This window comes from Lolium rigidum, chromosome 3 (genome assembly GCF_022539505.1).
Source record: "Lolium rigidum isolate FL_2022 chromosome 3, APGP_CSIRO_Lrig_0.1, whole genome shotgun sequence".
In the NCBI taxonomy this organism is placed as follows: domain Eukaryota; kingdom Viridiplantae; phylum Streptophyta; class Magnoliopsida; order Poales; family Poaceae; genus Lolium; species Lolium rigidum.
This window is the reverse complement of record NC_061510.1, coordinates 236,912,664-236,925,522: the sequence shown is the minus strand read 5'-3', so window position 1 is coordinate 236,925,522 and position 12,859 is coordinate 236,912,664. Positions and strand designations below refer to the sequence as shown.

Sequence of the window (12,859 nt, the reverse complement as noted above, 5' to 3'; positions counted from 1 at the left end):
CTACCGTGCCGCACGAGGGCTTCATTCCGGCCTGGCACGATGGCACGGCTTGTTTATTAAGTACCGGCCCCGTGCGGGTACAAACATCCGTGCTTGCACTTGCAGGCAGGCCCGGGGAGTAGGGCTAGCCATGGCGCCGGCGCGTTGCAGCGGTGGTGGGCTCCCTCGCTGAACCCAGCAAGCAACGACGCCCCCGCCGTCTTCCTCCTCCGCCTCATCGTGGTACGCGTGGCGCTCGTGCTCGAGGCCATGCGCCGCCATGCTCAACCCGGTCTCCGACGATTGGCTCCTCCGCGACCTCAGACGGGTGGTCCTCGACGACGATGCGCTCGCACTCTTCCTCCTCCACCTTGACAAGCCAAGCGCTCCTTGTCTGGCTTCGCCACAAGTGACTCCACCTCCTTGCATTCTCCTGCAGGAGCAGGTCTGCTTCTTCTTTACTCAGTCTTCCTATGGTAGAGGTTATCTCACTGGCTTCCTCTCTTTTTCCCCCTAAAAAAAAACTAACTAGCATTCTAGCAACTCGTCTTAGATTTGATTGATTTGAGCAGGAGAGATTCTTCTTTGGAGTTTGGACAATCCTTGGTATTAACTTAGATAATTAGGCTACTTAATTGTTTAGGGCGCTCTTCTTCCTTCCTGGAAGAGAGCAGCATTGATCATGTACCAGCACAAGACATGGACATAACAGATTTTGGTAGCCATCTGGAACTGCTGGTCAGGAACTGCAGTTCATTGGTTTCCTTCAAGAACAGTGACTGTGATGTTCCATAGCTATCTGCAAATGTTCTGAATATCATGCCACCAATTCATGAAGGATCACTTCCATGTTACGGCTAGTATGATGCCCCTGTTTCTTTTGTAGAAAAATGCACACATAATACTAAAGAATCCCAGTCAAACGGTCACATGTTTTTGTTGTAGCCAGCCTCTTGTTCAACCCAAGTTAGAGCATCTCCAGTCGCGTCCCCCAAACGGCGCCGGATCGAGCGTTTGGGGGACGTGTTTCGTTCGTGCCGCGTTTGGGGGACGTCGCTCCCCAGCCGCGTCCCCCAAACGTCACCCCCAAACATTAAAATACTCTTTTTTTGTTTTAATAGATAGAAGAAAACTCTGTACTAATATTCAAATCGGTGCAACATAAACAAATTACATATAAAAACTTCGAAAAAACATAATCAAATTACATATAATTTTTTTAAACTACTTATTCTTCTTCTTCTTTGATGGCCCCGTCTCGTCGTCCTCATCACGGTGGCGCTTCCTGCTCGTCACCTCTTCCGAAGAGGCGGTGTCGGTCGACGCGTCGGAGGAACTTGTGTACTCCTCGTCGTCGACGGTGCTCGTCGGCTGCGCCTTGGCCTTGGCCTTGGCCTTCGCTTTCGCGGTCCGCCTCCGCCTTCGCCCGGGCCGCCGCCGCCTCCTCATACCCTTCCTTCTCCGCCTCCTCCTCCACGGCCTGCCATTCCTCCGCGTTGTCCAGTGGCGGCGGGGAATCATCTCCGCTGTTGGGTGTCCGGACTCTGTCCCACCAATGGCGCCATCCTGGAGACTTGCCCTCGCTGTCGGTGTCTGATGGAAGCCCAGAGAGGCCGCTCATCGTGAGAAGCTTGGATGAATGGCGGCCGGTTGAAGATCCGAAAGCCTACGTACGGGTCTTATTGAGCGCGGATGAACGGCGGCGCAGAAGTCGAAGAGAGTGGCGGTTGCTCTTCCGAGGAGTTCGCGCTCAATTCCGGCGGTTGGCGCGTCGGTCGATGCGGTTGCCAATGCGACGGTTCCCCTTCCCGGCAACTGCACCGTCGCTACGTAGGCGGCGGTTGAGCGCCCGAGCCGCTGACGCGTCGGGCCCGCGCCTCCTCGCCTCTCATTTCGTTGTGTCCGGCGTGCCCAGAACGTCCCTTGTGTAGCGGGGACGGGCTCGGGGCCCGGACACCGTATTGGGCCGCGCCGGACAAAAAGGACCTTTGGGGCGCGCGGCTGGGAACGATTTTTTGTCCGGCGCGCCCCAAATCCCTTTGGGGGACGGTTTGGGGGACGCGACATGAGATGCTCTTAGGAATGTGTATTTAGAGCACCTCCAGCCGTTGGCGCTCCCACGACCAAATCCGGCGCTAAATATCGCCGGATTGGACGAAAGTTTGGCGTGGGGAGCACCGAACTTCCAGCCGCCCCCCAACTATACGCCGAAGATTGGCGTTTTTGGCTTTATTTTCACAAATAAACTCATAGTTCGGCGAATTTGAAAAAATTTGGCTTATTTTTACAAATAAACGTTACAGTTCAACAAAGCAAGCAAATAATTTAACAAGTTTTGAAACAAATCAAATGGACACTAGTTGGTGTTGCATCGAAGCCTCCATATGTGCTCCACCAGATCATCCTGCAGCTGTTGATGCAATGTGGAGTCTCGAATCTCCTGACGTATAGCGATGAACGAAGCCCACGATGCCGGCACCTGGTGATTAGGGTGTGCAAGAGGACCCTCTCTGTCATATGGTGCAACTTGCTCGCTCAGATATTTTCGCTCATTCTCAATAATCGTGTTGTGTAAGCACACACAACAGTTCATCACCTCCCACATCTGATATTTGGACCAAGTCATAGCGGGGAACCGGACTACAGCAAATCTCTGCTGGAGGACACCAAATGCACGCTAGACGTCCTTTCGGCAACCTTCTTGTTCCTTGACAAACTCCGCCTCCTTCGGGAGGACAGGGCATGAGATAGTCTTCACAAATGTTGCCCACTTTGGATAGATACCGTTTGCAAGATAGTATCCCTTGTTGTAGTGCCGGTCATTGATCACAAAGTCAACCGGGGGAGCATGACCCTCAACAAGCTTAGAGAAGATCGGCGAGCACTGCAAGACGTTGATGTCGTTGTTGGATCCCGGCATACCAAAGAAGGAGTGCCAAATCCAGAGATCATGGGTAGCCACTACCTCAAGTATCACGTGCAGCCTATTTTGTGACCCCTGTACATTCCCTGCTAGGCAAACGGACAGTTCTTCCATTTTCAATGCATGCAGTCAATACTTCTAAGCAGCCCCGGAAATCCTCGAGCTTCATTGAAAGCGAGGATCTGGGCAGTGTCTTCGTCAGTGGGTGATCTCAAGTAGATGTCCCCGAACATTGCTATCACCGCCCTGCAGAACCGGTAGAAACAATCAAGGGCGGTGGACTCCGCCATCTGAAGATAGTCACCAGGAGCTCCATATGCCAGCATCCGCATAGCCACCGTGCACTTTTGGAGGGCGCAAAACCCTGCCATGCCGGTGTAATCCAACTTGCATCTGAAGTAGGAGTCGTAGTCTCGAAGGGCATACACAATTTTCAGGAAGAGCTTCCGGCTCATCCTGAAACGATGCCTAAAAACAGCCTCACCGTGCAATGGATTGCCGGCGAAGTAGTCGGCGTAGAGCATGCAGTAGCCCTCCATTCGCTGCCTCGGCTTGCACTTCCGGCGACCTGGTGCCGACCCACCACGTCGACCAATGGCTTTCTCTGCGTACAGGCCGAACAGGCAAGCTAGGATCAACATGTGCTCCTCGTCTTGGGCGGTGGCTGCCATCTCTTCTTCAAAAAGCTCGGCGAACATCTGTTCCTCCTCGTCGTTCGAGTCCATGTCCGCCCAGGCAAATGGACGAACACCTTTCGGGCGTGGTCGACGCGAGGCGCGGCGCGAGGAGTTGCTCGACGGCGGAATATAGGCAGACGGGAGGAGGGACGGCGGAATATAGGCTGGTGGGAGGAGGGACGGCGGAGTGTAGGCAACCAGCCGACGGATTGGCGTGTGGGGGTGCAGGTGGAGCTACGAGAGGGGAGGGGGATTTGCGACGAGAAAGTGGTGGGGTTCGCGTGTTCTCTCGCCGACAGAGCGGGCCCATCTCCGCTTTCTCTCGTCCGGACTCCCCGAGCGCACCCCGGGAGGCCGGGGATGGCCTGGGCTCTCCGGATGGATTAAGGGCCTTTTCCGGTGGAAAACGAGGAACCGGGGGCGCGGTTGGGCCGAATAACGCCGTCCGGATGAAAAAAAAAGGGGTGCCGGGGGGCTCGTCAGGGAGACGGCTGGAGGTGCTCTTAGTGTCAGCCTTTCAGAAAAAGTCAGATATGTGTTAGCTGCCTTCTAGAACACCGGTGTTTTTCTTTATTGGAATGAAAAGAGGAGGAAAGAGCTTTGTTCTATGCTCAAAAATCATGTGACATGCCAACATATACAATTCCATTTATCCTAAAAAAGGGAAAAATTATTTGGACAGCAAAATATAATTCCTGTATACAATATCTTGTCAATCATGCCCAAAAAAAGCAGAGGAGAATGTTTGGCCAAAGGAGCCAAGAAAAAGCACACCGAGTAAATCGCCACTGTTTGATGTTCCGGAATTTGTTTTCATAATTGGACTAAAGCCGATTTGTCAATTACTCTTCTTGTAATCAGCACTGGGGAAGATCTTTGGGTGGTGGAATTAGAGTCTCACTGGGCCCTTTCCCATTGTCCACCACAAATACCATCTTGAGTCCCCACGACGTGTGTACCTCGAAATGGCAATGCATAAACCAAACACCTGGAATATAACAACAAATCAAGCAGCTCGTGTTAGGAACAAAAAATAAGGGTGTTACTACCTTAAGAAGTGTAGCATTAACATATATACCTGGGTTATCAGCCCTAAATCTGATTGCTGTCCAGCCTCCGGTAGGAACTCCAATGGTGTTTCTCTCAACGGGATCGATGAGGTTAAATGTTAAAGGGGAGGTCTTGGGGTTGTAATTCCCAACACCCCTCCCAACCACAAAAAAGTTAAAGCCATGCAGATGGATTGGGTGGCTTTCTGTTGATAGGATCCCCGTATCCTGGAGTAGAACCTGCACTGAAGCATTGTATGGCAGCCTATAAACCCTGGTTCCATTCATGGTTTGAAGGTTTTTTGGGCCGCTTCCTGTGTAGTTGAACTTGTGTGGTGGTGTCGCTGGGAAGTCTTCTGTGAACACCCCTGGAATGTTGTAATAATTTGCTTGGAGAATTGGGGTGGATGGCATAACGAATGTCAGATTGTTGATTGCGCCTACCACTCTTGTCCCATTAATGCAGTTCGGGCATGGATTGACACCCACACCAATGGTTAAGAAAAGTGAGTGCTCTACTGTCTGTGGCACATTGGCTGGGTACTCCTTGGAGTTGAGGCTTCGGAGTGACTCAACGAATTTCGACGCAATAGGGGTGGCATTTTGCGGTGGTGGCTTGACGAAAGTTAGGCGTGCTGTAGCAGAGATGGTGTTGGCATAGTTCAAGATAGCTGTGCCTGTTTTGTTGTCAACCTGTAAGGGAGCATCCATGAAGGGAGAGACTGAGAGAAGGTAACGGCCAGCACTTTGGTCAGCAGTCACAAGGACATTGGTGGTCTGGCCTGGAGTGATGAGCAGGATATCGGTTTTATATGGCTTGGTATAGACTGCATCAACCTCAACCACTGTTAGTTTGTGTCCGGCAAGCTTGAAGAATAGGTCGTCATTAAGCGCCGCATTGATGATCCGCAGCATATATGTCTTGCCATTTTCGACATTGATCTTGAACCCGTCTGCCCAGAACATGCATCGCGAAAGCATTTTTTACTATCTTGTAGAAAATTTGCACAGTATATTGAAACAACAGTATGTTGCAGCACCTTCATTCATACCTTGTGAGGAGGCACAATCAGACATCGGACCAGGGTGGCCGTTGATGGTGTGCGAATCAGAAATATTGGGTCCTACACCTAGTTGCATGGCCTGGTTAATTACAGTTTCTGTGTCTGCTTTCCACCATTCCCCTGTAGCACATCATCAAGTAATGTAAGTGCTAAATGGGTTATTCTCAATTAATAACCATTATGAAGATCAATTCTGCATATACCTAGGACAACAACTGCCTCCTTGTGAGGAGCAGGAAAGGGGTAGGGCACTCCAAGCTTGGGGAGGATGACAATAGCACCATGGACAGTAGCCCTCAGCCAGTTGATATGGGCATGCCAGAAAAGTGTACCACGTTGGCCGGTAACTGTGAAATTGTACAGAAAGCTGCTCCCTGGCTGGATTGGGCACTGTGTAATGTAGGCCGGTCCATCATACCACCCGGTCCTGATCTGCCTTACCCCATGCCTGAATATGACTTGGTTAGAAAGCTTTCTATGTAGTATGTTGCAGAAATATGATCTATATTTTGTTTATATTTCCTTATCAAATGAAAGGTTGTCTTGTTCGGAAAAGGAAATCAAGCATGGTTTCTTAGATCTAATGCAAGAGTAAAGCTACGTTCTTCTATTGTTTCACTGACGTAACTTCTTTCACAAAGAATGGAGTATACAAAAATTATTATAAGTCCTCATAAGTCGACAACATGCCAGAAAGTTTGAGGTTGTCTTATGTGTGATCGCTTGCAATCGCCACTCTAAGGTTGTAGTTTTCTGCTATATATTGCAGTTCAAGCATGGAGGAGTAATGAAACACTTCTTTTGCGGGGTATGAAGCACTTACCAGTGGATGGTAATGTTGTGAGGTACATGATTGACGACCTTGACAAGAACATTATCGCCTTCTCTTGTATAGAGGGCCGGCCCCGGGAACTTGCCATTCACGGTGAGGATGGGCTTGGTTGAGCAAAGTCGTGTCATGTTCCTCATAACCACCTGCACAAGTCAAATCATAGTAAACCATTATGGTAGCTTGAGTTCTGTAGCCACCTCAGGGTACAAGGGTGGCCATTTTGTCATTTTTGTTGCCATGGCTAATTGTTGCAACATGGGAGCCATGAAGTGAGCCCCAGCATACCATGCATGGTTGTCATAGTTATATTTCATCTAAAAGGAAAATGCCATAGCTAAATGGCGGCAAAGAATGCACTGCGTACTCTGTATCTACATGCCGATATGCTATTCAACCCTGGCTACATGCATAAAAGAGTGAAGTGTGCACAGTCATTAACTATGCATTGCTCCTCCCGTATGTATATTTGTCATTTTTATGAATGCATATGCTCGTATTAAGATTCTCACATTGAACTTGTAGTGTCGGGTGATTGCGTGGGCGCTGATAGCCTGAAGCAGGAAGCAGCTGACCATGAGGAGCTCACTAAGACGACGAGGTGTGGCCATGCTGCCTTATCAGAGCTAGCTAGCTTACTGATCGCAGACAAGGACGACGGTGCTTTTGAGCTGAGATAGTATGCCTGGTTGCATGGAATGACAGAACAAGCATGGTTTTAATGGCCCAGGAAAGGGCTCAATTTTGGGCGGCTATTGGGTTTGTAGCTGCCATGTCGTTTTTAATTCTAGGTGAGAAATCCTTGCTTGACAAGGCTAGCTAGCCGCAGATTGCAGGTAATTTCTTCTTTATTTTTACCTCAAAGTATGCAAAGGTAGCACCCACTTGCACTTGGCTAACTATGTTGCATAGAAATTGGGTAATATCCATGCCGGTGATGTAGATGTCGCCAGCTGCAATGTATCTACCTTTCATAGATTTGGAGTTTGGTTCCCTGTACCTGTCCTCTGCTCACTAACAAGAGCACTTGCCCTGTTGACTAGCCTGCTAGCTAGTAGGAGTGTCACTTAATAGGCATCAATCTTTAAGTAACTTGCAGTTCACATCCATGTACTACGTATGTATATGTATGTGCATGTACATGCAACCCACAACAACATCTGAACCTTATAGCCTAGCATAGAGCAGCCAAAACAAACACAGATCCTCAGTTAACTTTACGGCAATCGGAATTTCATTAATAAGAAGAATGTGACAAGTGAGCTAACTGAAAATGTTAGTGCTGTGTAGGATCTCATGCCACTGTATCTGCATCAGATCATCAGATCACTAGCTAGATCTAATTAGGTTTGATGTGTCATTTAGATTGATAATGTAGCCAGTGTACTAGTTGCAACCAGTTAGTGTTTGTGCACACAAAAATTGAGTAATGGATTGATTGATACATGTGTATGCGAGTTCTCAGCTGTCGGTGTACAAGAGAGTGACAGGGAATTTAGCTAGGGGATGCAGATGGCAGTCACCTTTGGTGACATGGAGGTGATGAATCATGGATATCTAGTAAGTGGTGCGTGTGCGTTTTTCTTTTCATTTCTTTTTGCCTAATTTTTAACTTTATATTTTTGCTTGAGCTTAACTGAACCATGGATATTGGACCGCAGATCGTTATGTAGTTGAGAAGTGCTTGTCTGTGTAGGTAGCTAGGGAATTTGTTTTTGCCTTCATGGGTGGCATTTGTCTGAGTGGCGTCTGTTTTCCTTTGATTGATTCAAAGCCAAGCTAGAGCTAAATCCAACTCCACCTGGCTCTGGCTAGGTAGTCGGCAGGCAACGTATCGACCTTATGCAACAGAATGAAAATGGATTTTTTTCTTTCTTTGGAAAAATAAAACTTTGAATTCTTTTTTCGGAAGATCGGTAAAGTATGGCGTGACACTCAGATTCCTGTGATAAAACTGAACCGTAATTCTTCCAATCTGACAACCGAACAAACCAACAATATTATTCGTCCTCTTTCTCGACCACCGAGGAGATCAGGAGAGGATATGACACTACACTTTTGATGTAACCAACACAACACTTCCCTTGTCTTCACTGTTACCGAACAACCTCGAATACCGATCGATCCCCATCTCCCCCTGCCTGTGTCTGCTGAGATTTTGTCATGTTACAACTGGTTATCGATGAAGCTTAATAGTGACTCAATGTAAGTTTTATTTAACCTTGTCAACTAAATCAGTGGGTTTTCACTAAGCTTGGACGCACTGTAAGCCCAACCAAATTTTTATCAATTTTTTTTTATCAAATTTTCATTACAATAGGTTGCGCCTATTTTAATGAAAATTTGATAAAAAAAAAATTGATAAAATAGGTTGCGCCCAACATAGCCGGTTTCAAGCCCGGGTAAAGGAGGAGGGCTGTGATAGGCTTGGCGAGCCAACGTAAAAAACCCAACCACTCTTATGGAGATGAAACCCAAAAGATTTTCGTTGGGGTGTAACCCTCTTAGCGACGCGTCATATCGCAACCCGGGTGTGGTGTCAAATGGGCAAGGGATGGGTCGTCACCCCCTAGGTGGCGCACCATATCTTGATCTGGATATGGTGGCAAGTGAGCAAGGATCGGGTCAACGCATCCTTAGTGGCGCGCTACATCGACGCCCGGGTGTAGTGGAAAATGAGCAAGGGTCTTCGCATTTGACTCGACGAGTGCAAAGGGTAAGGAAGCTAGCCGAGCCTAGGAGGTTTCGCTTAGGTAGCTGGAACGTAGGGTCCCTAACAGGTAAGCTTCGGGAGCTAGTTGATACAGCGGTGAGGAGAGGTGTTGATATCCTTTGCGTCCAGGAGACCAAGTGGAGGGGACAAAAGGCAAAGAAAGTAGAGGATACCGGCTTCAAGTTGTGGTGTACGGGAACGGCTCCAAACAGAAATGGAGTAAGCATCTTGATCAACAAGAGCCTCAAATCTGGAGTGGTAGACGTCAAGAGATGTGGGGACCGGATTATCCTGGTCAAGCTGGTAGTTGGGGACTTAGTTCTCAATGTTATTAGCGCTTATGCTCCGCAAATAGGCCACAATGAGAACACCAAGAGGGAGTTCCTGGAAGGCCTAGAGGACTTGGTTAGGGGTGTACCCAGTGACGAAAAGCTCTTCATAGGAGGAGACCTTAATGGACACATGGGTACATCTAACATAGGTTTTGAAGGGGTGCATGGGGGTTTTGGCTATGGCATCAGAAATCAAGAAGGGGAAGATGTCATAAGCTTTGGTTTAGCATACGACATGATCGTAGCTAACACCCTCTTTAAAAAGAATCACATCTAGTGACTTTTAGTAATGGCCACCACAGTAGCCAGATTGACTTCATCCTCTCAAGGAGAGAAGACATGAGTGCGTGCCTAGATTGTAAGGTGACACCTGGAGAGAGTGTTGTCCATCAACATAAGCTTGTGGTGGCTGACTTCCGCTTTCGAATTCGTGTCCAGCGGGATAAGCGTGCGAAAGTCGCTAGAACGAAGTGGTGGAAGCTCAAGGGGGAGGTAGCTCAGACATTCAAGGAGAGGGTCATTAAGGAGGGCCCTTGGGAGGAAGGAGGTGATGCGGACAATATGTGGATGAAGATGGCGACCTGTATTCGTAAGGTGGCCTCAGAGGAGTTTGGAGTGTCCAGGGGAAGTAGAAGCGAAGTTAGGGATACCTGGTGGTGGAACACTGATGTTCAGAAGGCTATTAAGGAGAAGAAGGATTTTTTCAGACGCCTGTACCTGCATAGGAGTGTAGATGACAAAGAAGGCCGCAAAGCGAGTTGTGAGTGAAGCAAGGGGTCAGGCGTATGAGGACCTCTACTAGCGGTTAGGCACGAAGAAAGGTGAAAAGGACATCTATAGGATGGCCAAGATCCGAGAGAGGAAGACGAGTGATGTTGACCAAGTCAAATGCATCAAGGACGGAGCAGACCAGCTCCTGGTGAAGGACAAGGAGATTAAGCATAGATGGCGGGAGTACTTCGACGGGCTCTTCAATGGGGAGACTGAGAGCTCTACCATTGAGCTGGACAACTCCTTTGATGAGATCAGTAGGCGTTTTGTGCAGCGAATCCAGGAGTCCGAGGTCAAGGAGGCGTTGAGAAGGATGAAGGGAGGCATGGCAATGGGCCCTGATTGTATCCTCATTGAGGTGTTGAGAGGCCTCGGAGATATAGCGATAGTATGGCTAACTAAGCTCTTCAACTCCATTTTTCGAGCAAACAAGATGCCAGAAGAATGGAGACGCGGTATATTAGTACCAATCTTCAAGAACAAAGGGGATGTTCAGAGTTGTACTAACTACCGTGGAATTAAGCTTATGAGCCATACAATGAAGCTATGGGAGAGAGTCATTGAGCACCGCTTAAGACGAATGACAAGCGTGACCAAAAATCAGTTTGGTTTCATGCCTGGGAGGTCAACCATGGAAGCCATCTTCTTGGTACGACAACTCATGGAGAGATACAAGGAGCAAAAGAAGGACCTTCATATGGTGTTCATTGACTTGGAGAAGACCTACGATAAGATACCACGACATGTCATGTGGTGGGCCTTGGAGAAACACGAAGTCTCAGCAAAGTACATTACCCTCATCAAGGACATGTACGATAATGTTGTGACAAGTGTTCGAACAAGAGATAGCGATAACGATAACTTCCCGATTAAAATAGGACTACATCAGGGGTCAGCTTTGAGCCCTTATCTATTTGATTTGGTGATGAATGAGGTCACAAGGGATATACAAGGAGATATCCCATGGTGTATGCTCTTTGCGGATGATGTGGTCCTAATCGATGATAGTCGAACGAGGGTCAATAGAAAGTTAGAACTATGGAGACAAACCTTGGAATCGAAAGGTTTTAGACTTAGTAGAACTAAAACCGAGTACATGATGTGCGGTTTTAGTACTACTAGGCACGAGTAGGAGGAGGTTAGCCTGGATGGGCAGGTGGTGCCTCAGAAGGACACCTTTCGATACTTGGGGTCAATCCTGCATAAGGATGACAAGGATGGGGATATTGATTAAGATGTGAACCACCGGATCAAAGCCGGATGGATGAAGTGACGCCAAGTTTCTGGCATTCTTTGTGATAAGAGAGTGCCACCAAATCTAAAAGGCAAGTTCTATATGATGGTGGTTCGACCCGCAATGTTGTATGGCGTTGAGTGTTGGGCGACTAAAAGGCGGCATGTTCAACATTTAGGTGTGGCGGAGATGCGCATGTTGAGATGGATGTGTGGCCACACGAGGAAGGACCGAGTCCGGAATGATGATATACGAGATAGAGTTGGGGTAGCACCGATTGCAGAGAAGCTTGTCCAACATCGTCTAAGATGGTTTGGCCATATTCATCGCAGGCCTGCATAGTGGACGGCTAAAACGTGATGATAATGTCAAGAGAGGACGGGTAGACCAAACTTGACATGGGAGGAGTCCGTAAAGAGAGATCTGAAGGACTGGAGTATCACCATAGAACTTGCCATGAAAAGAGCCGCGTGAAAGCTTGCTATCCATGTGTCAGAACCATGAGTTGGTTACGAGATCTTATGGGTTTCACCTCTAGCCTACCCAACTTATTTGGCAATAAAGGATTTGTTGTTGTTATTGTTCATTAAAATAGGTTGCGCCGCTGGCCGGAAGCCTGGACGGGTGCCCGGGCTTAGGGTCGGTTGGGTCGGCCTATGAACTAAACGAACTAGTCTAATACTAGCATGCCGCTAAAAGCTTGGCAACTAATTTTGTTACTCCATCCAATTCATATTACTTGCCACTAGTATGGATGTACCTAGAATTAAAATATGTCTAGATCATCTATATTAGTATCAACTAATATGAATCGGAGGGAGTACAAAATTTTGACAACCTTGCCAAACCTAGCAATGTTACACTATTCTTTTTTCCTATAATAGAGATAAATAAGAGAGTGTCTGAATTGGATCAACCCTCTCAAGGTGAAGATCTCAACATGATATCCTCCATTTCACCGATACATGGTTATGTTAAGAGAAAACCAATAAAATATACCTCGGAGTGGAATTTAGGCCCAAGAAGCAGGCAGGTTTAAAATAGGCAAATTCGGCCTCCAAGTTCATGCTAACGGATCATTTAAACTGGTTGTGAAAAAAAAGATGGATCCAAGGTTATGACCCCATTTATTGGTTCACGGGAAGAGAATTGAGGCGGAGAGTTTGCTAGCTCAGATCCAGATGTAAAACTTCTATGGAGTACTAGTTTGTTCTTCCGCGAAAAGAAACTAGAGTTTGAATTTGATTTCTCTTGAAACTGCAATCGAGCAAGTGAAACCAAAGAACAG

The 12,859-nt window shown here is 47.7% G+C and overlaps 1 protein-coding gene, 1 long non-coding RNA gene and 1 pseudogene across 2 annotated transcripts; 2 read left to right on the top strand and 1 right to left on the bottom strand.

Moving 5' to 3' along the window:
* Positions 1-283: 283 nt before the first annotated feature.
* LOC124699153 lies at positions 284-7,459 on the top strand. The gene is made up of 2 exons (XR_007001293.1): positions 284-424; positions 7,047-7,459. It is a non-coding gene; the product is annotated as an uncharacterized LOC124699153 (long non-coding RNA).
* Positions 4,391-6,667, bottom strand: LOC124699152 (laccase-22). Its single transcript, XM_047231501.1, has 5 exons — positions 6,516-6,667; positions 5,896-6,140; positions 5,681-5,812; positions 4,658-5,581; positions 4,391-4,567 (listed from the first exon to the last, which is right to left on the bottom strand). Exons 1-5 carry the CDS (start codon positions 6,659-6,661, stop codon positions 4,437-4,439), a joined length of 1,578 nt encoding a protein of 525 aa, XP_047087457.1. The 5' UTR covers positions 6,662-6,667; the 3' UTR covers positions 4,391-4,436.
* Positions 7,460-8,988: 1,529 nt separating the features above from the next.
* LOC124696204 lies at positions 8,989-10,368 on the top strand (annotated as a pseudogene).
* Positions 10,369-12,859: the final 2,491 nt, after the last annotated feature.